We start from the raw sequence: 27,877 nt of genomic DNA on the forward strand, positions 1-27,877 counted from the left end.
CGCGTTGAATACCGCGTGGCTGGCCGGAGGGTGAGCGGAAAAGTGGAAGGACACGAAGGTCATAGACTCCGCCTAAGTCGATGACGGGTTTAAGGAGTCTGAAACCGCCAAGGTCGTGTTTCCAACACACGTCTTTCCCACAGACGGTGCCAATGACGATGATGTGACTTCGACAATGTCTATATTGATGGACTTGTATCAAGGGAAGATTTCGAGTGTGTGTTGGTGAACTCGTCGGCTAACAAGGACACAGGGGACACGATTTACCCAGGTTCAGGGCCCTCGATGAGGTAATACCCCTACGTCCTGCTTGTCGGATCTGTATTGATGAGTCGATTACAATGGGGTGCCACGGAGTCTAGATGCACCGAGTCGTCGAGTGCGTCTAGGCGACTTCTATCTAAGTTGGGCTCTCCTCTTGGCTTCCCCTCCTGATGCTTTATATATGCAGAAACTCAGGTCTCAGGTAGAGTCCAAGTCGGTTACAATGAGGAAATACAATCTAATTAATTTTCCTTATCTTGAATCGCAAGACTTGGCAGGTAGACTCCTGGAGTCGAAGTAGGCTTCCTTGTGGGCCCTAGTTGGATTGCACCGGGTATACTCGAGTTGAGTACGTGGTTAGTCATAACCACATCACCGCCCATGCCCAGGTCTAACCCAAGGCCACCAATCTGTTCCTACAAGTTTGATGAAACGGGTGGCCATTATCAGGCTGTTTACCCTGACCGCATACCACCGCCTAACATTGAAATTCGGAGGCATTGGACACAACCAATCATGCAAATTCTCAGCATGTGCCGTCTGCATGCTCACGCTCGAGAATAGTCACCGTCATCCACCTTCAGGACAAAGATCGAAGCATTGCAACTTGCCAGCCTGACATCGAAGACGCAAGCCAGAGCCACCAACAAGCACGTGCCCAGCAGCCACCATTGAATCAAGACCTCCACACCAGCAAATCTACCATTCCTCGAAGTTAGAACTTAGAACAGGGGTGGTGTGGAATTACCTCGACAACGCCTCAGGGAATGGGGAGCCGGTATCATGGCCGGACTAGACGACTAATTAAGAGATTCACCTTGGGCAACTTGGGCAACTCGGGCACTCGCCGCAGCAGTGGACGTCGGTCACCTGTCCCACGAGGCGCAGATATGCACGCCCGCCACCGCCTGGGCACGGCGGACGCTGCCAGGGCCTGGCCGCCACAACAGGTCCTGCTCTGCACGCTCCTCGCCCCTAGCACGGCCCTGCCGGCATGGCCTGCAGCATCGCAGCCCTTAGGCCCACAACATCCTACGCTGCACGCCAGCAACCTCGAGCATGGCACCGCCGCCATGTCTCATGCCGCCGCCGCCCTCCGCTATAGGCGTCCAAAACATATCAAATTTTCCGAACGCTTTGTCCATAATTCGATCCGGATTCTTGTTGAATTAGGTTAGAACTGTCAGAAAATGATGTTGTTTCAGCGGAGTTTTCTCCCTTAATGCTTTTACACAGGAGAAATCAGATTAAGGGAGCAAAGTTCTACGTTTTTATGCTCGTAAAATAAACATTTATTTACCTACTTGCTACGCCCCTCTCGCCCAGTCGCTCCTCCTTGTTTACTTTGGAATTTCTCTATCTTCATTTACTCACTCCGTCCCATATGAAGTGACGAAATATTACATGTATTTAGACATTTTTTAGGTATAAATACATCCATATTTGGGCAATTAGAGTCACTTAATATGTGACGGAGGAGTATATGATATGCATTTCTGATATGCATCCAATCTACTCCCTCCGTCCCATATTAAGTGACTTTCTATTACATGTATGTAGACGTTTTTTAGGCAATAGATACATTCATATTTGAACAAACTTGAGCCACTTAATATGAGACGGAGGGAGTAATTTGTACGTATTGATAAGGATCAACGTGATCCAAAAGGGTTTTAGGCCCAATCTTTCACGGCGATCGGCGAACAAGCAGATCAGCACCCGAGCAAAATCAATCTGAAGTAATCCAGATCAAATCCCTCCAATTTCTCACGTTGGAACTGATTAGAATCAACTCCACCGCAGGGCATGACATCAGATCTTCAAAATCAGCAAGCAAACACGACGATATGCGCCCCCAAACATTGGGACTTTTCTGGTCTATTCTTAATCTCCAACTTACAACGACGGCTATCAAAAACCCTTTATAGGGTGACTCTAACCCTAATCGGGTGGGACAGGGCCCACGCCACAACTACGGCCCAAAGACTGACTCAAAGTGGTTTTGGACAGGCCCAAAAACCATCAAACAAAAGCAAAGTAAAACACTTCATACTTTAAGGAAATAAAAGATTCAAACAACTCAAACCCTAAACCGAACCAAACTTCAAAACTGGTTGTGTTCTAAAATTGGGCTTCATCTCTTCCTTAGCAGAAACTTCAATGCAAAAAGATCCAAACTTCAGAATATATGGAATTGGTGAAATAGCAGGATAGTCGATATCCTCCCCTCATCACGTACACTAGTTACTATCTTGTCTGAGATGTTCTACCACTTGGGATAGTACGGTGTTTAATCCAGTACCTAACATGGCGGCTGCTAGCTCAGGAATGATAGCGTGGGACAAAAGATAATGTACATGCATGATTGCAAAATTGTTAATCCCTCTAGACAACCACGAGTACTGCTCATTTTCGTTCACACATTCCATCAAAAATCCATTAATCAGTGATACTTCCTCGGTCCAACAAAAGATGTCTCAAGTTTCTTACAATTTGAACGTATCTAAACATGACTTAGTGTATAGATGAATTCAAATTTAGTCAAAGTTGAGACATATTTTGTTAGACGGAAAGAGTATATTAACTTCGTGGTACATTAAGTACTGTACCTAATTAGTTATATAAAAAGTTCGAAAAGAAGTACTCCGTAGTTAAAGTCATCTACTCTATGTTCGCAAAAAAAAGTCATCCACTCTAGATGCAAAAAAAGCTATGGTCTTCCTCCGAATTCTCCCGGTTGCTTCTTCTTGGTTGATCTGTCCGTCAAATCTATCTCCTTACTCAAGGATCGGATATTTCTGTGAAGATTGAAGCTTGTCGTCACAATGGAATATCCATCTCCATCTCCTCGCTGCAGAATATACACATTTTCACAGCATCTCGTAAATTCTCTGTTTTCTCTCATGAGGATTGATTGAAGTCGCCCCAAAATTCAGTAAGCAATCCCAAAACATGACCAATAAAAAGAATTCATCATAATTTATTATTCCAAGAAATATTGGCCCCCAAATTTCTTCTGCGTGCGTTGTGGTTGACTTATACAAACCAAATGCTTGCACCAGCTTGTGTGAACGCTCCATATAGATATCAGGAAATAGCTGTCCAACAGCTCATGAGATGTTGAAGTTTTCCCATGCTCGTCATGGCGTTAGCTAATGTTTGGAGGTTTGTTGATGGCAACTTTTGCTCTCACCGCCACGACGTCGGAGAGGGATCCCCTGACTTAAAGTCAGTGACTTCACAGTCACTGACATGTGGACCCGGCCCCACCTATCATTGACCATAAAGTCACTGATTTTAAGTCAGGAAATCCAAGTCCCACGGCGCCACTCTATTTTACACACAAAAATTGAATCCAGAGAAAAAATGATCTGCGAAAACTGCAAAGCTTGAATACCAAGTAAGCGCAACCTCGTCATTCAGCCTCGTCAGGCTTATGTCATTAGAACAATGATTAACTTAATTTAAGCATAGCCGCCGCATTGGGCTCCCACCCCCCTTGTTTTATAGAGCATGGTTTGATTTGGTGTGATTTTCATTGCTTTTCTACATTATTTGCAGAATGTATATCTGGTGAAAACCACCCAATTACTATGCAGGTTTCAAAAAAATCCCCAAAAAACATATGCTTTACGAATTAATGCTTTATATATGTTAAAAAATTCAAGTCTAAACCCAATTGCGTTTGGGTACAGGAGAGGGAAACAAATTCAACATAAATAGTGATTCTTCAATGTTTGGCACTATCAAATTTTAGATTTCTCTTTTTAATTCCTCACGGATGCGCTTGAGTTTGGATTTATAAGTTTGCATGATAATAATAATACACTACTTCTCCAACATTTTCTATTATTTGGGGCATTTTTTTTAAAGTTCTACTCACTCCGTCCAACAAAGGATGTCTCAACTTTGACCAAATTTGAATGCATCTATACACAAAGTCATGTTTAGATACATCTAAATTTTGACAAATCTAAGGCATCTTTTGTTGGACGAAGGAAGTACATTAATTTCAGGGAGTTTACAAAGTAAAGTTTGCCATGTAAGGTACCTGCAAAAAAAACGTTTGCCGTGAAGGGTGCCATTTTCATTTGAATATTTCATCATCCATAAATGCATAATTACAATCATAGAAAAATGAATTTCTATAATAATTTCAGCAATTTCATTTTTGTGTCACACAAATCACATTTTGTGAAACTGAATATTGGTCGAAGTTTAGATATTAATTAAATATGTGGATGCCTTACGTAATTCGATGTTAGACAGTATATCTAGTTGATCCATATTCCTTAGGGCATTACAGGGAATAGAAAACATATGAATAGGAAAAACATAGGATTGGAATGCCATGTACTTTGAATTCCTACGGGATTTGAAAACACAGAAATTTCAGTAGTTGTGTGTTTGGATGGTGCACAGGAAATGAACATAGGAATTTTACAGGAATAGATTGGAGTTCTCAAAGGAAAAAAGAATGAGCTTTGAGCTCTTGTTAGAATTACTATGGAATGGAGGCCAAAGGAATTGATTCCATAAGATTTTACCAAGTCCATTCCTATGGCTCTGTTAGGAAAAAAAAAATCCTAAGGATTAGAAACCTCCAAAAATTCTTTTGAAAACGGTACAATCCAAAGAGGCCCTAAATCAGCAATGCAATTTATCTTACTCCCTCCGTTACATATTAAGTGCCGAAATATTACATTTATCTAGACATATTTTAGTATATAGATACGCTCATTTTTAGACAAATTTGAGTCGCTTAATATGGGACGGAGGGAGTATATTCTTATTGCATACATTGCCACGTCGTTCTAGTAAAATATAGTCAGCTTTATAGTAGTTGATGAATTGGATTTATTGATACAGCTATTTTGAGAATTGTTTGAAAATCAGCATGTGCTTTCTATATGGTAATATTTCAGTTTTCGAAAAGATGCATTTTCACATGAATACATGATACGCCCCATATATCCGTACAAAATTCTTAGCTGAGAGGAGAAAAAACAGTTCTGCTTGCAGTTTGTGGTTAAGTAGTATTTCTTGAGTACATTATGTTCAAATGGTATATCCGTTTTCCTTGATGGACACAAGATTAAATTCAGAAAGAGAGAGCTTTGAAGACTTCGAACTGTCAGCCAGTGGCGCTCCGTCGTCAACGGCTTTGTCTTCTTCCTTGCCCTTCCCTTCTTCTTCTTCTTCCCCAACCTCTTCTCCCAGTTCTGAATTCCCCTCTCCTCCTTGCTTATGCGTATATATCACATACGAACACGCTTCAGAAGCTGTCAGGTCAGAAGACAGGAAAGCCACCTTTGATTGCTTTCTCTAGGTGATCTGGGTCCTTTCTCGAGGGGTTTCGAGGTTCGAGCGACAAGAGAGGATTAGTGGGTTGTTTTCCTGGACAGGCATTTTTCTGTGTGTGTTTTTTTTTGCGGGGATTCTTGTGAGATTTATGCCAAGGAATTCACCTTGAGTACTTGGTGTTGTTCTAGGGTTAGCGTGAAAAGATCCACCTTTGACCGACCAAAATTCTCGAAGAAATTTGGTTGTTGGGAGGAGTGCTGGTTAGATTCCTTGATGTTTGCTCAGTTTTGGTAGTTGGAAGGGTAGCAGGAAGCACCTTACATGAGGAGAATTTTGGTGCTTTTCTGAAGAGACGTCTCTTGGGAGGATTCGATTTGGGAGGAGCCACTTATGGTTCCTGAATCCTGATTTCTTGGGAGGATTCGATTTGCTGGTTTCATTAGGGAAATTTGGCTAGGGAGCTGCCTTCAATCCTTTTTTTGATTGATTGGTAAATTCTCCTTCTTCAAAGAAAACCACAAGCTCGGATTCATTCTTGGGAGTTAAAAGGGTTTGGACTTTGTAGTGCAAGGGGCTATTCTTTGGTGTTCCTTTGTGGTGAACTTGGTCTAGGTTTTATTGGTGGTTGGGATAAGCATTACAGCACTAGCTTAACTATCTTTCTGAGGAAAGAGTGTAGTTAAGTGAGAATTTTTCTCAGCTTTGTTCTTTCTTGTGGAGAGGATTGTGGTCAGTTTTTCAATAACTTGGGAGAAAAGACGCAATCTAGCATTTATTATCCAGAGGATCTGCTCTTCTCGACCTTCTAGATTCAAAGTGGCCAATGGCGGTGAGTAATTCATCCCTTATTTCTCTCTGTTCTTATGCTTATCAATGCTCCTAGCGCCGGAGAAATCTTGAATTCTTGTTGTCTTGGTGCAGCATAATAAGTTAAAAAACATTTTCGTTTGGTGGATGCCATTTGTATTATCTCTCTCTTATGTTAACTAATTATCTAGGTAAAGAGAGATTTCTCATTTAGCACCCTAGTTAGAAATATACTCGCTCCAATCCATAATAAGTATCTCAGATTTTGTACGGACTTAGTACAAGTTGCACTAGATTTGAGACACTTATTATGGATCGGAGGGAGTACTATTTTTCACCATTTTCTCATTAAGGTATGAGTAATTTTTATTAATCTTTGGGGCATCTTTTTGCTTATTTCAATTTGGGAACATTTTTGACCGGAACCTCAGGGAGTCATATGAGACATATTGATGAACGAGCCGTGTATTATTTAACTGGTAATAGTAAACATTCCTTAGTCTGTTTTTGTTGTGATTATTTCTGGTATGTATAGTAGGCCTACTTTATGTCATGGGTGATGTTCTTTTAAGATTGAGGACAGCAAATATTTTTCCAAAGAGGATACAAATCTATTTGAACTAGTTCACAAAATACACTAAAATTGAACATCTAGACTCCATCCAGATTAATCACAATCACAGGACTTATACCAATGTGAATCGCCAACTAGCTTACAGTGCAAACTGCTTGATGCAACAATTCCCTTAGCATGCATCATATAATTCATAATTCTTCTTTTGTACAAATATTTACCAATCGGCACTATTGGTGAAATATCCCGGTGTTAGGGTTCTAGTTAGTCCATAACTAATAATCTCCTCACTACACATATTTAGCTCATAGCATAGTTTGTGATGTTCTTAGCGTTTTCTTTTGGAATTGTTCCCATCAGAATAATGAATCCTGAAAACCGATGGATTATTTGTTTTGCTGTGAATCATAGATCATAGTCTTCGTGGAATTTGTCAAGATGTGCTAATGTATCTAGTTAAACAGCAACCTCGAATTCCTACATTTGGGGACTGGGAAAACAGTGAGGACACCCCTTACACACAGAAGTTCGAGGGTGCAAGGAAGAACAAGAAAACAGGAATTTATTCCAATCCAAATGATCCAGGACATCAACCTGAACCTCCTCGCAGGTCACCTTTGAATCCATCATCATATACACCTGATGCTCGAGAACAAGGTCCAAGGAATCCACCACATGGAAGAAGGCCTGAAACGGATCCACACAACCGCGAGCCTGTACCACGACGGCATTCAACTCCTCAGCAGGAACAAGGAGGAAACACTAGCACACCGAGAAGCCCCTACAGAACTGCTGCTGGGTCTGCTTCACCAATGCAGCCAAACAACACATCAAAGCCGAAACACAGGGCAGCTGGAGGGCAGACTCCAGAAAGGAGAGCTTCGTCAGATGTACATGGCCAGCATACTCCTGGAAGGAGCAGAATGAGGCAGGGTTACCAAGGCTACAACGTACTACCTTCTAATCCTTTGTTTCTTGTTGGTCCAGAAATGTATGCGGGCTACAAATGTCTGTGGAGTGTGGAGAATGAACTGTTGGTTTTGCAATTTTGAATCCAGGCTGAAGAGGAAGTAGCAGTTCCACCATTTGGTGCTTGGGATGAGGCTAATGCGGCATCAGGCGAAAAGTTTACTGGTATCTTCAACAGGGTGAGGGACGACAAGTTATCGCCTAACTCTTCAGCAAGGCAATCTTCAAATGCTAATCACGGACAGGAAAATAAGGTGCAACAGGTATTTAAAAGCTAACTCCTAAGTAAAATTATCTTTAAGTTCTGCTAGCATTGGTGTGACTGTGATCTTTGTTTGACTTCAGAATTTCAGTGTATAGCACATACGCAAATCGGCAATGATGAATGCATTCCATAAGGGAATTAGTAGCTTTGCTATCTTGTGGCTGTAAAGTTCTCGGACCATCAGCCTAATCCTTTTTGTGTTTGGGATAATGCTCTGTTCGTAGACTGATATTTTATTTCAACAATATTGCAATTCCAAGCGGAACTCCTAATGGAACAAAATGTTTTACATGGTGTGAATGAAAAGTGAATCAATAGATCAACACCACAAATTTTGTGATCTAACTGTTCAATCTGTCCAGGCATGTGATATTAAAGCTTACCGACTGTCTAGATAACAAGTACTTTCTATAGAGCTGCTTCTAGTTTTGCATAATCTTAATGTCAAATATATGATCTCACTATTAACATAAACATATATTGGAATGGTGATTCATAGGTGACCTTTTCATTTACTATATGCTAGCTCACTAACAGATGAATTGGTAAGCTTTCGTAACAAGTTACTTTGTACTCCGTATTCTGCACATGATAAAAAGTGTGGTTGGGAACTTCATCGTGTAGAAAAAAAAATCAATTTCTGCAACTATTAATCACATTCAATATTCATGCTTGTGACGTTGCAATTCATCTCCATTTGCTTTGTTTTCTGGGTGGATCTCAATAGCTTTGGCGTAACCATACTCTTCTTACTGATGTCACTCATTGTTAGTTCACTAATTTTCCATGCAAAACATATATGTTGTGTCTGTATCTTTGAACTGGACATACTGCTATGACCTGGACTACTCCACAATGTTAAATGTTGATTCCTCTAAAGCCTTCAAATGACACAATAACCTTTAAGCAACTCAGTCCATTCAGAGAGAGACCTAGTTGCTTTAATGCCCAGCACAAGTAGCATTTTTTTTTACGTCATTCTCTACCTGATATTCCCAGATATTAATGCATTGACTAACCTCTCTTTTTCTTCAGACATGCCCTTGCTGTATACTTTGACAAAATGGGGACGCAATCACAGATGTTTCTGGAAAAGTCTGGGTTACTCGTGCAACAAACTATTGTCTTCATGAAGAATTTGTCAAGAAACTCTTTCATCATGTATTACCTTTCCATGCTTACCACTTTACCAGTTATTGCTATTGGTGTGTGTAACTGTAATGTACCTATAATTGAATTGTTCGATGATTTATGTTCTTCGCCTATCTGGAACATATATTGGATGCCATTGAGATATTTGCAGTATGAGTTAAGCAGTTAGCAATTGCTGGCAATAAAGGTTTCTATAATTTCATTTATGGAAACCTGATTTATTATATTGATATCTGATTAGATATCCTGTATGCTTCATTGTGGTTGCATTAAAATCAAGTACTCCCTCCCTCCAACAAAGGATGTCTCAACTTTGACCAAATTTGAATGCATCTATACACTAAGTCATGTCTAGATACATCCAAATTTTCACAAACTTGAGACATTTTTTGTTGGACAGAGGGAGCACTTTTTTTTTTTGTAAAAGCTATGTTTTGTATCAAAGCACCCAGTTACTCTCATACGTTCCTGGTTCCTCATCCAAGGGACACCAGTTTTTCGAAAAATTCTGTTGATTTTGTTGGAAAGACCATGCAAGCTAAAAATGTTGGTCTTCACCTCTGTTTCTAATTGAGCTCATGGTAAAGAGTAATTTTTAAATTATTGAATATCTTCAACCTTTCAGAACAGCCTCTTCTGGGGAAAGTTTAATGAAATTACAAAATTTGCAGATATTCATTAATATTCGGTATAATATTGTTTTACATAAATAAAGTATTTGAATTGCCATAAAAAAAGAAAAGGATACTAATATAATTTGAAATTTCCCAGAAAAAGATATAATCATTCCAGAGCCTATTAGCAACAGTTGTATAAAGTTATGTACCTTCTTTTGATAGAAAATTACATACTTACTGATGCTTTATACATAAGCTAATCTGGGAACATGCTGTGAAGATGGGTAAAATATTATCAGATCCAAAATTCTGATGTCTGTTGAACAACCTGTTACTGCAGTTTGTAGGTATTCCCTCGGCAATTCGATTCTATTTTTTATCATTGCTGAATGACACCCTGTTCTGCAAATCCTCCTTACGTAGTTTGGATTGTCTGCTAGAACTAGCCTACCTTAGCTTCCTTATTGGCAGGGAACGGCTGAATAACTCCTCAACCTGGGTTGCCTCCAAGTCCAGCTGATCCAAAAGTTCCATTTCCTCCTTGCTTAACCCCTGCAAGAAGTTCATCACATCCTGTTTGACCTCTGTGAGGCCATCAGCCAACCTCTTAACCAGTGTCTCCTCTTCCTTCTCCAGCTCCTCGACTTCTCCCTCAAGCTCCCCCTCAATCTCCTTCACCTCATCAACGATGATCTTCTCTCCTTTCTCAACAGTCTTCTCGATTCTATCCACAAGAGGAGGCTCAGGACCACAGGTGTTGTCTGTCCTGATGAATGTGGAAAAATCCCGCCCTACACTTTTCGCTGCCCTTTCTAGCTCAGGCACTATTGTTTCAGGTAATTGTTTGCTTCTTGTGTACACAACAGCGCCACCATATCCATCCCATGCGTCATTTCTTCCACGGTAGTACACAAATATGTAGTCATCTTCCTTGTTCTCTATTTTTGATGAGAGAATGTACCTACAGTTCACCAAATTTCAGCTGACAGACTGAAGTACACCAACAATGATAATTTCAGGAGGTGGGGAGGGACATACCAGTCATCTTGATAGTGCAAGTACTCATTGTCATGGTTATATAGTATTGCGGGTTGTGAAGGGTCCTGCGCGAACCGCTGCACTGCCCCCCTGGTGAAGAAACCGGTGTCGGGGGTGCGGATTCTCCATGCCAAATTTGCAACAAGTCTGTCCCCCTCGACATGAAACTCATGAAGCTGGCAATCAAATGCGTCGAAGGTAGGATTTAGGCCACTTGAAATGTACCACTTGCCAGTAAAATCTGCTATGTTGAAGTTCTTGACAAGGGCAGATGGATCAGGGACTGGGAACTCGCCAACATCAGACTTTTTTGGGACACACTTTTTGCGTGAAACGGCACAGTCATTGAATTCATCGACCACACTGTTCTCGAACAGATCCCCACATTTGATCTTTGTGATGACAAAGCACAAGAAAAAGGTTACCTTTTCTGAGAGATCGAGCTGGACCAATGGTTTTTGAAAGTGGAATTACCTGGCATTCGGTCTCGTCAGGTCGATTATTGCATGTATTCAAGCATGCCACATTTGCTGCACAGGATGGGTTGGCTATGCATTTGGCCAGCTCTATCCTGGAAATGGTCCCGTTTGGTTTCAATTAGGAACACATGGATTTAACAAATCTGCTGAACACATTGCACTGCTATTTGTGTAGACATTTTGGACCGAACTTGTAGTATGGAAGCAATAATTTAAATTGAGTTAAAAAGAATAAGCTCCACTGTCAATGTGACAAATTCTGGGCTGTGTAGACTCACCTGCATTCCTTGAGCAGGCAAGTACATGTCTTGAGAGCATCAGTGGCACCAGCCGAAGGGACTACAAGAACTACACATGCCACCAGCCCTGTCATGGTGACCAGTTGCAATTTGCTCCAATTATTGATGCCATTGAGAACATCAGATACTTGCAATACATTGTGTACCTTGACCTGTAAAAAAACAGAGGCAAAACCATGTTGTTCTTAGCAGTATAACAAGAAGCTAATCATGCTTGGTATCGAGGAATGAGCGATCGGTGATCACCTCGGACCGAGCAATGTTTACATGGAGGTGGTCAGTCCTCCATAGGTTAGCCCTCACACAGCACCGGTGGAACCGGACGGTGCCGCGGCTCTTGCTGGTTGTGCCTCTAGAGCTGGGACAGTGGAGAATGTTGGAAGAGCCTTCGGTGAGGAAGACGTGATTCGTGCCCTGCCGTAACATCATTTGTGCCGCAATCTGCATTTCCGGAGGAAAAATCGGTTTGCCAAAAATCAAAGACTGAAAAAGACCCAAATCAAAGTGGAACATGATTGCACAAACAGTTTGTCACATTTTCGGTATTGAATGCGTGAGAATAGATAGATTTCACGGCAATAACTCTGCTACAAGAAGGGGGTTGGGGGGGGGGAGGGATACTAGGCTACTACTGATGTGTCTATGCGACATGCTGCAAGATTTATATCAAAAAGCACTGGGCAGGAATGGCGCAACAACTCTCGAGCTAAGCAAGCAAACAACACTTAACCCTAATTTCTCAGTCTCAAGCTTGACGAACAGTTCATCTCAGCACGCCCGAGAAAAAGAAAAACCGGATTGGTTAAACAGGAAAATGCGGCAAGAATCGACAGGCCAAGTTACCAGCTGAGAGCAGAGCCTAACCTGCCAATCTCCACACGAAGGGAAGGGACTGGATAGGCCGAGATGGAGAGAATGGAGACAGCGGGGCGCGCGGATGGAAAAAGGATAACACGGTGAGGCAAGCTTGGCTCTCCTCTCCTCTCCTGGAAGAGAAAGAGAAGCGCTCGTGTGGCGCGGAGCACCAGGACGTGGAAGCCGTGGGGTGCCGCGTGCGTTCTGTTTTGTTTATCGGAGCTCCGGTAAGCCCGGGATAGAACCGTAATTAGCGTGAGTCAGGAGGGTGGGATTGCAAACTTCTCCGACCAGCTCTTGCGGTGCGGCGGCTCTCCTTCTGATTTCCTTCCACCATTTCGAAAGCAAATTTCTAGGCGGGAGAGAGAGAGAGGGGCGGAGGTGGCTGCGCCGCCATGGCGGAAACCCTAGCGCTGGCCCCGGTGCAGGACCCCGAGGCGCCCCTCGACGCGGCGGCCATCCGAAGGTGCGTACCCATCACCTCCGCCGCGCCTCCTTCGAGGAATCGTTCTGCTTGGTTCATTCTGCTCCACGGGCTTCCTCGTCTGAGTTTTTGCCCCCTTGCTTCCGTTCAGCCGGTTCGAGCAGCTCCAGATGCTACGGGGAGAAGGTGATGAGGAGCCGGTGGATGATGAGGACGCGGTACTCGGATTGCGCTCCGGGTGGGAGGTGCGTGAGGACCGCTTTTGTGCGTGAACAGTGAGGGGTTTGGTTGCTGCTTCTTACTTAAGCTTGTGATTTAGGCTAATATTTTCGTTTCTGCTGCTGTGTTACCAGGTGGATCTTCAGGAGGTAGATGTGTGGGACTCGAGCGCTGCTGCTCTGGGGGCTGACAGTTTGGGTATGCTATTTGGTTATCTGGGTCCATTTGATCTATTGTTATGTTGAGAGCTCATGTAAATTGCTGTTCGGTAGGATTACTAGATGCAAATTCCTACGACCTCAATTTTGAGAAGAGTACACCTTTGGCTCTTTTGCTTATATTATGATGGTGTGGTTGTTTTCTCTAGAGGCATACATTGAATGGTTAAGAAATGAGGTGAGCCTGGCAGAGGAGGAGAACTGCAATTTATCTAAGGAGATTAGTGCCACTGGAGAGACAGTGTTCACAGGTTATTTCTCTTCACTTTGTCTTGTTTAAGGTTCTGTTGATTGTCAACACTTTGCCATGTCAGTAACTAGCACTTGGTTCCTCCAAATAACAACAAAAAACTTCTGCTATTTAGATACGATTCTGCTGGATGCTGACATTCAAGCACTGGAGCGTTCACTGGTTACAACTGAGGTTGTGCTTAATTCTGGACCCTTTATTAAACTTTAATTCATTTTTAGATGACTTTTCGACAACCAGCTAAATTATAATTGTGAAGAAAGAGTTCCTGCATTCAAACCAGCTAAACTGGATTTGGTCCCACAGTGTTTACTTTTGTCTCTTTGTAGTTTTTCTTGGATTATATCTCATGTAGGAGCCATGCTGTTTTAACCACTACTTATCAAGTAGTGCATGCCTTCACTTCATGCTGTTAGTGTTTTCAACTTTGCAGATCACATCAGATAGTTTAGTTTTCATATGAAATTTGCCACACAAAAATGAATAAGGATGCAGACAAGTATCAGGTTTACCAAATAGATTCTGTGACTTTGATCTGATAAATTACTAGTAGGAAGATAATTTGCAGAAACAGAGTTGACATGCGGAAGTCAGTGATATCAGAGACTCAAAGGATGAAAGTTAAGCATAGCCTGCATGTTTCAAAATTTCATGAAACTAAGTTTGAAGAACAAGATTGTTTGCAAAAAAAAAGTTCAAAGAAGATACTCCCTCCGATCCATAATAAGTGTCTCAGGTTTAGTACAACTTTGTACTAAGTTAGTACAAAATCTGAGACACTTATTATGGATCGGAGGGAGTAATTTACTCTGCCCATTCAAAATTTAAAAAGGTTTTCTTATTGTTAGGATCTTAAACATCAGTTATCATGCTTATGTAATATTTTCGCATGTAATCTGATCTGCATTAATTAACTTCTTACATTGTTTCTGGCTTTCTTTTTCTCAAAAACCACTTGATTTAGGGCTTGGAACATTCAGAAGCAAGTTCCATGACTGGGTTATCAGTTTCAACTGATTCAGGCCGAGACCAAACTTATGTTGAGGACTACAAATATGAGGTGTGTTTATATGTTTTATTCATTGACATTCCAAACATTGTGTTGTCCATACTTAATTTCTTAACAACTTCAATGGTGTGAGACAAATCAATGGAAGTTTTGCGTGATAGCAATACAATTTCATAAAGGTAGCTTCTATACTCTTTGTGAACACATTTCGTGCAAGCTATATAATCACTGCACTATGTGTTGGTGGTATCCTCTTGACCTCTTGGCTACTTCCTCGCTACCATTCCTGCCTATTTATATTATGGAATATCTCCAACAAAAAGTAATAACAATGAAAATCATGACCACATATGGAACTAGTACAAATGCAAACAGATTTTTCAGTTCCGTGGTCAGTATGTTCTTTTTCTTCTTTAACTCGCAATGCTCTTTGTTGTTGAAAATACGACTTTGATAATTTCATAGGTGTTGGAACTCGATTATCAAATAGGAAAAAGTGAGACGGATCTTAAGCTGTTAGAACTACAAAGTACTTCAATGCAAAGGTATCAATCTTCTATTGCACCTTAAGTCTCTCTATTTAATGTAAGGAAATCCGTTTAAAGCATCTTAACATCAACAATGGCAACACTCCCACTTTGAGAGTAATATAGTTATTCAGAACTCAGAGGAGGTTCCTTATATTCTATGTGGTATTTATCTAATGCTCAAATTGAGCAAACATTTCATAGAAATGTTTTGACGAAGAAGGAATATCACCATTTTCTCTGTGTTGAATTCCCTAACAGTTCTGATTTCATTAGTATTTACTCCTTGTTTGTGCTTATTAAGGACAGAATACACATATGCTTAGTTCACTATCATCTGCTAATGCATTTAGACTAAGCGTGCAATACACACAGCACACCAGTAGAGTAATTTATTTCATTTATAGTCCTCATTTATCTTACTTACATCCTTCTCAGTTTCAGCTCAATATTTTGCACTTCTCATCACAACATTTGATTACTTTCTTATCTTTGTTGGACACATACATTACATTAGATTAGATATGCATGCTAAGTCTGGTTCTGAGTTTGTGATCACGCTGATGTACACATTTTCACCTTTTATGAGGCTTGTTAAAAGCTATTATTCTGAGGCTCTGGGCATTTGACTGCAATGCGATGTTTATATCTTAAGCTTGTTCTGCTTCAAAGACCTCAATTTCTATCTGACATCCAGGGATGAAACAATGTGGGGACTTCAATCTAGGTTATCAGGACATAATGTCTTGGAGTGTAATGGCAATTGTCTCAGGGTGCTCCTGAAGACACCTATACTGACCCCTGACTGTGTAATTTATGGGCAAAAAATGGATTGTGTTGCTGATTCATTGGTTTCAGACCATGAGTTACTGATAGAAGTTGATGAAGGAAGCATGGAAGTGAAGAAAGTGCAGGTGCTTTTGTAACCATATTCTCATTTTATAGAATAAAATCATCTTTGATAAGCTAATTCATACTTCTCTTTAGTTTTGTATTTACGGTACATTTTTTGTGTAATGCCTGAAGATATTGCTGCATTTTGCAACTGAAAATTTCATGGAACGGAGTGCAAAATGGCATAAGTCCACAAGACTGATATATCAGATAATAATATAATATTCTTGTCTAACCAAGGACCATAAAACTGCATAGCAAGCCAAATCAATTTGTGATCTGTTAGTTTGATGTGAGCTGTTGGTCAACCCTGGTTTTTCGTAGGCAGTGATCAATTGCTCTATTTCACACTCAAACTTCATTCAAAGTAATTAGCTGCATACAAGTATTCGACGTCTCAACGACACATAAAGGCTTGGACAAGTTGAGAAACATATCCTTAAAATACAATGATATCCATTTTGCGGTAATGCGGTCCCAACCAAACAGGCCATGTCAGATTTTGTTGTTCCTGTTTTTGTACTTTGTCAGTTCAATTTCACTGCAACATTACGGTCCTTGATAATGAATTGCCAGTTCATTTACCTTTCGAAGTCCAGTTCAGCAAAAGTGGAAAACTATGTACTCCAGTATGGCGAACGAGCCCTTGGCGTCATGGTTAAGGGAACAACTCTAGTAGCACTCCTCAGGTCCTGAGTTCGACTCCCCGTGAGAGCAAATTTCAGGCTGGGGTTAAAAAATTCACTCGTCTGTCCCATGCCTTAAGCACAGACCTAAGACCCGCCCGGTCTCACACGGGCTTCGGTGCTGCTGTGTACAGTGTGGGGCAGGGGTTTGGGGGTTTCTTGACCTACGTGAGAAGGTCTTCTTCTTAATGCAAATGCCTGGGGGGTGGCTTACTCCTTTGCAGGTCGAGTTTTTTTTATGTACTCCAGTATGTTTTGCCTGAGATCATTTTGGTTTTTCAGATCTTTCCCAGTGACATTTCTGTTGATATACTGATTGAGAAGCTCAAGTTCTCCAGGTATGTTGGAGACATTTTACCTTCTCTCTTACAAAGCTGGCTTATTTTTCTTCCTACAGAAGGGCTTGCTTGTTATTGAAACAATTGAATGACATAGAGATATATTATATTAAGGCTCGGAGGTAGAACCAATATTAAACAATATAGAACACAACTTCATACGTGTCCTTTTTTGTGTGTTATTTTCACATACAATTTACAATTCACAATCCTGCTAATTGTGCCGTGTAATTATACTTTTTCCTTCATTTACGTGTGCTTAAACAAAAAATGTTAACTGCTTTTGTAGAGAGGTCATTTCTGCTCCATCCTTGGGATGGCTCATTCGGCAATGTCAACACCACATTATAATCAACACTCTAAGGCGGTCTTTGGTGAACGATGCTAATAATTCCAGGTGAAATAATTCTCCATTTGCTAGCATTGTAAATTACTCACGGCTATTGTCTTCCTTAATTAGTTGATGCAAAGGAATCTGTGGTTTCTAAACTTGTTCATTGAGTTTACAGTTTACGTTGCAATGATGCATAAGTATAACAGTCCTTGTGTTATACCATTGTATGTTCATGTCCATAGTACTGGAGATATTTTTGTTTTGTTCAAGCAGATTTTACTATGAGAGACTACAATTTAATCATTATTTTCTGACTATCTGGATGTGATAATCCCCTTAACTGAGGAATGATCCACATTGCCTGGTGATTGAAGCCAGACACATGCGATTCTTTTACGCATATAATTTTCTTTCTTTGTGTTTAACGTTTCAAATAATGGGGCAACACATTCTGTTTCTTGCAGGCATTCTTTTGAGTACCTTGAGAAAGATGAGACAATTGTAGCTCATTTGGTTGGTGCGATTGATGTCTTCATCAAGATAACTGCAGACTGGCCGCTGTCCTCCTATGGTCTGAAGTTAATCTCAATCCGCAATTCCAGGACTCAGCCAATGGATATGTCTTTAAATTTGCTCTGCAAGACTAAGGTAGAAATGGCTACCTCAGGCCTGAAATCAATGCTTCTATTCAGTATCTATATTGCCACAGTACACATGAACAGAGTAATGCAACCTTTGGGTAACTATCTGAACTGGTAGTAATTATTTTTAGAATACCAACTTTTTCAGCAGGATGCGTAGTGAAACTAATTTAGCACGTTTTAGAGTAGTTTTGCCAAAAATAGGTGATTAGATTCAGAAGTCTGCGGACATGATTGCTTTTCAAAAATTGTCTGGTCCCGGGAAGGATCAGGAAGCAAAGGCATGCCAATACTACCAAAGGGAATGTGGAATAATGATACAGTAACTTGTTTACAGAGAGACTCCTAATTTCCTTTATTATATAACCCACATACAACTTTGCAAATTTATTGGCGATTGTTTGGGGTAAAGCTCACCTACCTGATGACCAATCTGGTCCAGCTTCTAGACTAAAAGTTATACTGAAACTAGTATACGGCTACCAAAACAAACATAATAAGATGATCGACATGTCAACTAAATTAATCCAAACCACAAGCATTGTCTCATCAACTCATCCTCGAGAGGCATGTGTGCCCTCTGAGTATTTTTCATCTGATGCGCAGATGATGCATTGTTTCCTGCACGATCAAATTTATATGCCTCGATGAAACTACTAGCAAGCTAATCTGTGTTCTTGGTGCCAGGAACTTGCAAATGGTTTAGAGCTTCTGACTCGGCAACATCTGGTGAGATTTGTAGATGCTGTTGAGGAGATCCTTGTTCGAGAGAGGCAGTCAGAGCTGCACGCCAGCAGGAGTTCTGTTTAAGATGTACTTTGTATCTCGTGTCATTTGACTTTGTGCTGTTGAGGACATAGGTGCAAGAAGTTATATTCAGTCCTTATTTGTGGTAAGAGAGGGCTAAGTTGGCTCATCTGATGTTCCATTTTGTTCTTTCTACCAAAACTATTGAATCATTTTCGCCAGGGCAACTGTTGGATTTGACTAACACTGAAGAAAAGAGAAACGATTAGCTTTACTGTTTACTGGTGGCCTTTGTGCACAAGCAGTTATGAGGCGCTAGAAAACGTATGAAATATCCAATTCCTGAATATACCACGAAGTCAACAAAAATTACAAGCCCAGTTGGGACCTTGCGATTGGTCCTTCCAAACGGCATTTTATGATGGTACGGGCAGTGCTGATCTGCCATTTAATCACAAAACGGAAATTTCCTTGCATTAGTAGAAGAAAAAATGTTGGCAACGCAAAGAACATGATGGTATGCCAGAATGGTTAGTGTCGTTACAATGCAAGCACAAAACTTAGCCTAGATTTTTTAGATGCACCAGTTCAAGGCTGTCTGTATACAGATATCCATTTATTACTTTGAAACTTATACAAGCGCTATAAAACCTAGACGCTTACATAAATATCTCAATACAACAAAAGATTGCAACGAGAGCACTTGATGGCTATTACGGCCACCACGGCAGCACCTCACAGCAGTTTTCTTCGGACACACCACTGTCATCCAACATACAGGACAGCACATAGAACATTTCTACCCAGCTACAAGACCTACATTGATTTCTTATAGAAAACCCGAAACTTTATAGGACTCATTAACTTCCAAGTTTCTTTATCTTGACTAGAGCTGCACTTTCCGGTCATAAACCCAGCTGAAAGAAATCGCAGGCCCCTGTTTTGCCCTAGCTTGTGCTCTTTCGTCCAGCCGCCTGAATCTTGTTGCCAAGGTGCAGACATAGTCCTGGGCATGTCTCCCTTCACCAGATAGCCCAGTGAGATCTGCAACTTTCCACCTCTGCACCAAAAACTCAAGGATGTCGGCGTAGTCTTTCGCAGTGTACACGCCCAGCCGCTGTGCCACCGAACTGAAGTGCTCAAAAAGGTTGTCGTCCTCGCCATCGTACATCAGGTGAGCAGGCATCGAGATCTTCTTCCTCATCATGTCGGCAAACGCAAGCACAGTGTAGTCAGGATCAATCTCAAAGAGTTTCTCCACTATCTTGGTGTAAGCCGTCTCATGGCGCTTTTCATCAGCTGCTATTGTACCACATATCTGGGCGAGTTTAAGGTCGCCAAACTGCTTGGCATGCCTTGCCGTGTTGCCATGAGATATGAATGTTGCTCTCTCTTGGAATGATGTGTAAAGGAAACCCATGTAGGGATTGTTTTCAGTTCCTGGATCCTGGAGAAAGAAGTAACACACATTATGTTCATGGTAGTGTTTACTGAAATATCTAAAGTAATCACCTATTATAATTTAAAAAGAGCTACACCATAGATACGTCAAAAGTTGATAACTAAACTAGCTGTGTTTCTTTCAGAAGCCATAAAGGATATTATTCTTGGTGCACCACTGTCCTGTTTGAAATGGCTAAAATGGAAGATATCGCATCTAAGTTGACCCATAAGTTTACTGGCTTGTTAAGTGAAGGTACTATGAACACACACAGGGTAAATTGTGGTTTGTTGATTGACTAACACTCATTTGTTACGTGTTGCTATTGAGAAAATTGGTGACTCCGTGATTCATTGTAAGCTGGAAATGAGAATTCTCTAGCGGAAATAAGTATATCAGATTTAGTAACTTAGGGATTCATCGAAAAGGAAAAGGGATGGCATTCCTCAAAAGATATTATATAATAGCCCTTACCATTCCAGAACCAATAAGATATTGTATAGTCTTCTCAATCTGTCTCATGTCAACCCGTCCTGAAAGGTACATATACTTGTTCAGAAGATCGCCATGCCTGTTTTCTTCAGCAGTCCATGCTCTTGTCCATACAGCCCAGGCGGTTGGACTTGCACCAGTTTCATCCCGGACACCATCAAGGGTGTTGAGCATTGTTTGATAGGTAGGAAGGGCTTCCTCGGTAACCATGTCACCAACTAGGCAAACAAAGTAATCATCAGGGATTTCCTTTGCCCGCTCCCTCAGTTCTTTTACTTCATCATAAAATCCCTCAGAAGAAGGGTCTGGTAGGAAATCCTGTGGCTGCCACGATTTCTCGACTGGCTTAAGAAGGTTCAATAGGTTGTCCCTGGCCCAAGATTGAAGTGAATCAAAAATCTCCTGCTTTTGGGCAGGTAGTGAATGCATGATTTGGAGCTGCACCTCACGTGGAGGAGCATATGGCTTTTTGGCAGTTTTCACCCTAGCAAAGGAAACATAATTAGTCATATGGATGCAGTTAGCAAGGTGATTGACTGAACAGAGCTGAAACAAAATGATGTAGCAAACTCATAATAATCTATCTTAAACGAAATCTCTAGGCTGAGAACTTCTGGCATCAAATTTACAGTGGCCAAGAAATCACAATGAAACTATTCTTCCACACAGGTGAAGAAAGGCTTCTAATGTCTGCATAGACAGTGTTTACCAAACATGTTACCATATATCCAAAACGGGTAAGGTTCTGATGAAGCGACAATGAGTAACTTGATGTGGTGCCACATAGTAGGTACATAAACAGGACATAATCTTCCCTAAAAAAAACAGGACAGAATCAACCGTTTTTCTAAGATTTTACAAGATATTATCCACAATAACCAAATGGGCATTTTGACTAAACAGAGTAACTTGATGGATAATCCAACTAAGCGAAAACACAATCAACACCATGCAAAATCCACTCAACCTTATCGAATTGTATTTTCATGTCACATCACATACTTCCTATCTTCCCTGGCACTAAATGTTGTCTTTTTTACTGTCTTGACATCTCCAGTGTACAGTTTGACCATTCACATATCCAATGTATTGTTGATGACAAATATTAATGTTAATTACAAGTCATTTTTAAATACTTCTATGTTGGAATAAAAGTTGAAAAACTATTGCTGCACACACCCTAAAACAACATTTGTATTGTCCATAGAAATAGACAGAGTAAAATTCCAGTTCTTAGATTTGGGTTTAATTAATTTGATACCACGAACACATAAGAACAGTGTCCTGTGCTCTCCCAAAAACTTAATTACATTGATATCAAAAGAACATTGGACTAGTGTCATGTGCCCTCCAAAAAACTAAATTACACTAACCATAAGCTGGTATCACTAGTAGCCATGTAGTGGCTGGTTGCAAATGAAGCCTTCTGGTGCTCACTATCAGTCTATCCCCGTCAACATATTTGAACAAGTTCAGATCTCATCAGCTAACTAGTTTATGACTATCTGCTTGACATAAACCCCTTGAAAGGTACTGGAAATACAATTCTGAACATCTACAGCCTCCTTAAATTGACCATGGAACTACAAACAAATCTGGATTTCTACAGCCCGCTAAAATCGACCATCGAATTACAAACAACTCTGGATTTATACAGTGTTGACATTGACATTCTTGTTGCATATATCTATTGGTTCCTTAAGAAGGAATGCAAGTCAATAATACAAGAATTTTGGTTATGACAATTAACTATTTATTCGCAAAACTGACACTAAAACGATTCATACCCAGTTAATTTGAGATGACCCCGTGAGTGACACAAACAATTCAACAAGTATATACGGAAAAAGAAAAGGAGAAACAAGATTTTGGCTGCACATGCACACACAAAATATCGCTACAACTGTAAACCGGCCAGATCGCTGAATCAGGTAGAGATCATAAACTAGCCATCTAGATCACAAGCAGGAACATACTATCAATTGGATAAGCGAAAGAATCTAAGGATAAGCCTTGCATAGCTAACAGAACACCCCAAACAAAGCCCTGGATCTCAACAAGAAAAGGGAGAGAACACAGAAATCGGACACAAAAGGTTGTATTTTTGTCTTCGCAAGATTTGATCTGATACACTAGCGTAAGGGAGTGTACCCAATTCCAAATCACAAATCTCACCAACCCCAATACCTCCTCAGAAACTCCCCCACCAACCAAGATCACAGAGTACACCCAACCATTCCCACCGTAATAATAATCAAAGGACACAAATCGAATGAAGAGCGAGGTTGCAAGTCTGCGCGGGAAGATCTGCTCACTCGTTGATGGTGGAAGCCATGGCGACCACCGGCGGCGGCCCATTGTTGGCCCTCCTCTGTGGTACGGAAGGCGACGGCGAGGCCCTGTGGGACGGGAGGCACGCCCTGAACGCCATGGCCGCCCGGCTGAGCTCGGCTCACGACCACCTGCCTTCTCTCCCCGCGATCCGAGATCTCGATGTGGACAGGTGGATCGATTCTTTGCTACAGGCCCCGGGATTCCTCCTGCCCCGCGTCTTGGGCGCTCCTGGTTGTCTACACCTGTGTGGGCTGGGGGGTTATACAAAGGGCTTTGTGAGAGGAGTGAGATACAGCCACAGGGGGGGTCGGCTATTAAAAGGGAGGAGAGAGAAAGGGTCTTTGCTTTCTCAGTATGGGCTATTATTGATTTGTTTTAAATTTTGTTTGTCAGGCCGTGTTTTTTTTTTCAACCCCTTTTGTTGGCCTGCATTGAAACTTATGACCCCACTGTCACCGGTCCCATGGCCAAAACATAGCGGAGCTTCCAAACATGGCGTGTTTGCAACGAGTGATGGATGCAGAACAAGAAGATAGAACCAACTTATTTAGGTGATGTTGCATTTCATCAACAAAAAAATAGTATTGGTGGGAGTATATTTTTGTATGCTTTAGAAATCCTACGCTTCTAACTCCTCTCTCTTTGCACCTATGCTCGTGTCAGTCCCGACAATTGTCCTAAGGTTGACGATAGAGGCACCTAGGCCCAAATGGTTCGCAAGGGGACATGTGTTATGCACGTGCTTTGTGTGTGTTTGGCATGTGTGACGATTTTTCATGAAATGCTATGCATGTGTTATTATGCATATGTGTCATGCAGTTGCTTGTTGCTAGTTTTTTGATCGAAAATTCAAATGATTTCTAAAAAAAGAACATTTACAAGCATACATGTTAGTGTCTTTTGTACTCATGGGTAAATTTTCATGGAACAGAGACAATATTTGTGTAAAACGATAAATTTATTGTTTCAAAATCGACTTTTTTAAACACTAAATTCATATTATCTTTCCTAAGGTGCAAAAATGTTTATTTTTCCCAACATTTGCAGCACACAAATGACACGGTATTGCTGCATTATATGCTTTTATTTTTACACTTAGTGGGAGCCAAAACACTGAAACCATCTCTGACCCGACTTCGCTCTCTAACTACTTTGAGAGAGCTTCAACATTCAACAGTTGTGGCAGAGGAGAGGCAACATGTAAATTAATTTCCTCCGGAAAGAAGGTTTATGTAGCCACAACTACTTTCCTGCTTTCCTGTACCATCTTATAATTAATCAGTTTGGACAAAGGTTTCCAATCGTGATTAAATTAGCGATGAGGTCTTAGTTACACCTACATAAGTATAAGTCACATTGTATGGTTTGTAGGCCTGGTTTTCTTATAAACAGGATCAACTCTTTCTTCTAATCGAGCAACGGAAATCGACGCTCAAAAATAGTACGAATCACATTCAAATAAGTCAGATAATCATAGAGTTTAATATACTGATCTTTGTTCATAGAATCATTATTAAAGCCTTGAACTAGCCAAAGTAGCACTACAAGTTTATGAAATGCCCCAAACAACGAAAATGCATGAATTAGCTAGAATCAAAGTTTTAATTGTGGTTCACAAGGTTTAGCTGCAATAAATATGCATAAGATCAATGTGCTTGTATGGAGTGTGAGAGCTACGCTAGCTACGAGCTATGGCAAATAGTGAAGCTCTATAGAATCTAACGCTAGCTATATCGGAACATTGGCCGTGCTTAGCGTTTTGGTTCCAAAAAAGTTACTTTCTCCGTTCTATAATTATCGTCTCAAATTTCCTCAAATAATTATCGTCTCAAATTTCCTCAAATATGGACATATCTATTCCTAAAAAACGTCTAAATACATGTAATATTTCGACAAGAATTATAAAACGGAGGTAGTATAACACAAGGAGATCATCATTTAAACTAAATCATGATATGAACACCGACACGCTTCAAACTGACCGGTAGCATTCATGGATCTAAAGACAACACAAGGGGCTATAGCAAAAGGAAAACCCGGCCCGATCTCAGTTCATGGAACATAAACAACATTAACGAAAGTTACATCAAGAAATAGAACACCATCCGTGCAAAAGAAGATGTTCGTTAGGCAGTGCGTAATTTCCTCTTAGAAGCATCCATGTACTACTCCCTCCGATCCATGATCAGAAGTGTTGAATCGAAGAGAACCAACTATGTTTATTATGGATCGAAGAGAAAGTACTGAAAAGAAGGTAGGAACAGAAGAGGACAATTTGTAGGCAGGTTATTAATGGCCGCAAGTCTTAGGTGGATTTGAAGTGGGTTGGACTTGTGTCACTTTGGGGAAACAGGTGGCACATTCACTTGTACCTACGTTGGTACGCTGGCGGTATTAATTTTTGGCCCCGGCGCTGCTTCCACATGCGTGCCCCAAGAAGCTTCGAGATGCATGCAATGCATGGATGCGTGTGGATTCTTGTGGTTGTGGTGGCACGCAAAGTAGGCCCATTCAAGGGCCGACCCAGGCCTACTCACACTCACACTTGCACGTACACGTCCCGGCCGGGTGCCCGATCGAGTTGAGATCATGTGCGGCTGTCTGCTTAATGGTCACTAGTCGTGCAGCACTTTTCAGTGTTTAGCTCGAAGAAGAACACGTCTTTTCCAAAGCACCGTGCGACACGAAGAGAAGAAAATTTCACCCGGAAGAATGGATGCAGCTTTCAAAGTACGTACGTGTGCGTCTAGACTTGAACCAAGTACTTTCTCCGTCGAACAAAAAAGTCTCAAATTTATCAAAATTTGGATGTATCTAAAATGATTTAATGTATAAATGCATTCAAATTTAGTCAACGTTGAGACATCTTGTTGAACGGAGGAAGTACAACTTTTAAGTAAAAAAGATAGATTATTTTTTTGTCCTAACGTTTGAAATACGTGGCGAAGGCATACCATCATCATCAACTATTATTTATTAGAGATCAGACTTGAGCAACTATGTTGAAATTTATCACCATTTCTAATATTCTTTATTCTTTCTCCTTTCATGTTTATAAGGGCTCGTTTGAAAATCTTTGGTACCAGGGTAAAGAGCGCATGTTTCAATTTTTTTTGCTTCGGTTTAGATTTGAAAATCAAGATACTTGCAATTCACGCAAATTTAGAATGTTAACATGCATTTAAAATTTTTGCAAATTTCGGGTACAAGAATTGTTTATTGAACCACACCCTACCGCAAAATCCTCGATAGGCCCTTGTATGCCGCAAAATTATTTCGGCAGAAATGACAAATTACTCACGCTATTTTATTTACTTATATTTTTCTTTTCTTGATGGAAAGCTTTAGGCCGCCATAAGGCCTATTGCATATTAGTAATTAAAAATAAAGTATTTACATAAGAAAAAAGAAAATTATCTAAAACTATCTATCCAGGCCTTTAGGCCATGATAGCTCTTTCTTTTAGCTCTATGAAATGCAAGGTTGAGTTCATCCTTGAATATTTTTCTTCTAGGAATAACTTTAGTGAAAGTTCTTAAAATTTGACTCTGCCAACGTCTAAAATTAAGGACCATTCCTGACGAAACTAGTGATAGTAAGTTACGCTGAATTATCCATTCATCGGCATGTGCATGCATTTGGATTACATAGGCGTGCAGTACTTAATTATCGCATGGAACCCCATCCTGGCCAGCGTAAGCATTCTTTCCTCGATTGTGTCGCCGTCCAAATTTAATTAGTGAATTGGTGTACTCAGTACTCTGCATCCTCGAATGCTTGATGCCAGCATAAGCTAGCAAATTCAAAGCATGGGCATGAGCCACCGACGTAAGTCCAACGAACGGAGGAGAGGAGCCGATGATCGTCCGTGATCCCATCCCACGGAGTACGTGACGCTGATCAGTTGATTAATGGGCGCCGTTTGTCCGGGATCTGTATTGGAGCGGCCGTGTAGATCTGACGAGTCTTTGATCGTGTTGGGGTGGCCGTAGTTACGGGTACGCCAACAATATAGGATTTGCCGGACCACCGTACCAAGCCAAGGTTCGCGCAGCACAGATAAACAGAAGGTAGTATTTTGAATTCACTTATAAGATCGAAAAATTAATCTGCAGTAACTTTTATGCAACACGTGTTGTTTTATATATTGTTGGTTCTAACGCTACGGGAAAACCGCCCGTTGCCGGCGGCCAAGGGCTTTGCCGGCGGCTTTCTATCGGGCCGCCGGCAAAGAGGACTTTTGCCGGCGGCCCCGAGAAAAGCCGCCGGCAAAGGATCGGCCGCCGGCAAATTCACCAAAAAGCCGTCGGCAAAGGACGGCCGCCGGCAAAGAGCCCCTATACGTGGGCCTGCATGCGAGGTTAACAGCGGGCGAAACGGCCGGCCGTTGAAGAAAAAATAAATTATCTTTGCCGGCGGCCACCACAAAAAAGTCACCGGCAAAAAGATTCGTTTTTCCCGTCCCCCGTTCAAATTTGGACGCGCGCACGAATTTTAAAAAAAATAACCCTTTGTCGGCGGCACCGAGAAAAGGCCGCTGGCAAAGGCCTTTTATTTTTTATTTTTCCCAAATGTCCAAAAAGTACACCTTTGCCGGCGGCCCGACGAAAAGCCATCGGCAAAGGCCCCTTTGCCGGCGGCCCGATGAAAAGCCGCCGGCAAAGGCATTTTCCAGGTTTTTTTTCCATTTTTTTTTTGAG

General features: G+C 41.1%; 4 protein-coding genes across 6 annotated transcripts; 2 read left to right on the forward strand and 2 right to left on the reverse strand.

Annotated features, from left to right (window-relative positions):
• The first annotated feature begins 5,375 nt into the window (after positions 1-5,375).
• LOC100829659 (RPM1-interacting protein 4) lies at positions 5,376-9,561 on the forward strand. 2 transcript variants are annotated; one of them, XM_024456112.1, is made up of 4 exons: positions 5,376-6,397; positions 7,361-7,899; positions 8,008-8,181; positions 9,219-9,561. In XM_024456112.1, the coding sequence occupies exons 2-4, from the start codon at positions 7,396-7,398 to the stop codon at positions 9,240-9,242; spliced, it is 702 nt and encodes a 233-aa protein (XP_024311880.1). In that variant the 5' UTR covers positions 5,376-6,397; positions 7,361-7,395; the 3' UTR covers positions 9,243-9,561. The 2 variants fall into 2 exon arrangements, with proteins under 2 accessions (XP_024311880.1, XP_003579593.1); XM_003579545.4 differs by having other exon boundaries at positions 5,377-6,397; positions 7,414-7,899.
• Positions 9,562-10,077: 516 nt separating this feature from the next.
• LOC100829969 (violaxanthin de-epoxidase, chloroplastic) lies at positions 10,078-12,802 on the reverse strand. 2 transcript variants are annotated; one of them, XM_003579546.3, is made up of 6 exons: positions 12,633-12,802; positions 12,015-12,209; positions 11,748-11,920; positions 11,465-11,561; positions 10,991-11,382; positions 10,078-10,913 (listed from the first exon to the last, which is right to left on the reverse strand). In XM_003579546.3, the coding sequence occupies exons 2-6, from the start codon at positions 12,195-12,197 to the stop codon at positions 10,400-10,402; spliced, it is 1,359 nt and encodes a 452-aa protein (XP_003579594.1). In that variant the 5' UTR covers positions 12,198-12,209; positions 12,633-12,802; the 3' UTR covers positions 10,078-10,399. The 2 variants fall into 2 exon arrangements, with proteins under 2 accessions (XP_003579594.1, XP_010239793.1); XM_010241491.3 differs by lacking the exon at positions 12,633-12,802 and adding an exon at positions 12,499-12,613.
• A 66-nt stretch (positions 12,803-12,868) lies between these two features.
• LOC100830271 lies at positions 12,869-19,191 on the forward strand. Its single transcript, XM_003579547.3, has 12 exons — positions 12,869-13,089; positions 13,199-13,292; positions 13,401-13,464; positions 13,634-13,735; positions 13,850-13,908; positions 14,699-14,794; positions 15,209-15,288; positions 15,968-16,184; positions 17,133-17,188; positions 17,478-17,585; positions 17,987-18,170; positions 18,851-19,191. Exons 1-12 carry the CDS (start codon positions 13,019-13,021, stop codon positions 18,971-18,973), a joined length of 1,254 nt encoding a protein of 417 aa, XP_003579595.1. The 5' UTR covers positions 12,869-13,018; the 3' UTR covers positions 18,974-19,191.
• Positions 19,192-19,456: 265 nt separating this feature from the next.
• On the reverse strand, positions 19,457-23,472 carry LOC100830577 (stearoyl-[acyl-carrier-protein] 9-desaturase 5, chloroplastic). Its single transcript, XM_003579548.4, has 3 exons — positions 23,159-23,472; positions 20,826-21,327; positions 19,457-20,357 (listed from the first exon to the last, which is right to left on the reverse strand). Exons 1-3 carry the CDS (start codon positions 23,272-23,274, stop codon positions 19,797-19,799), a joined length of 1,179 nt encoding a protein of 392 aa, XP_003579596.1. The 5' UTR covers positions 23,275-23,472; the 3' UTR covers positions 19,457-19,796.
• Between the last annotated feature and the right edge of the window lie 4,405 nt (positions 23,473-27,877).

Source organism: Brachypodium distachyon, chromosome 5 (assembly GCF_000005505.3).
Source record: "Brachypodium distachyon strain Bd21 chromosome 5, Brachypodium_distachyon_v3.0, whole genome shotgun sequence".
In the NCBI taxonomy this organism is placed as follows: Eukaryota; Viridiplantae; Streptophyta; class Magnoliopsida; order Poales; family Poaceae; genus Brachypodium; species Brachypodium distachyon.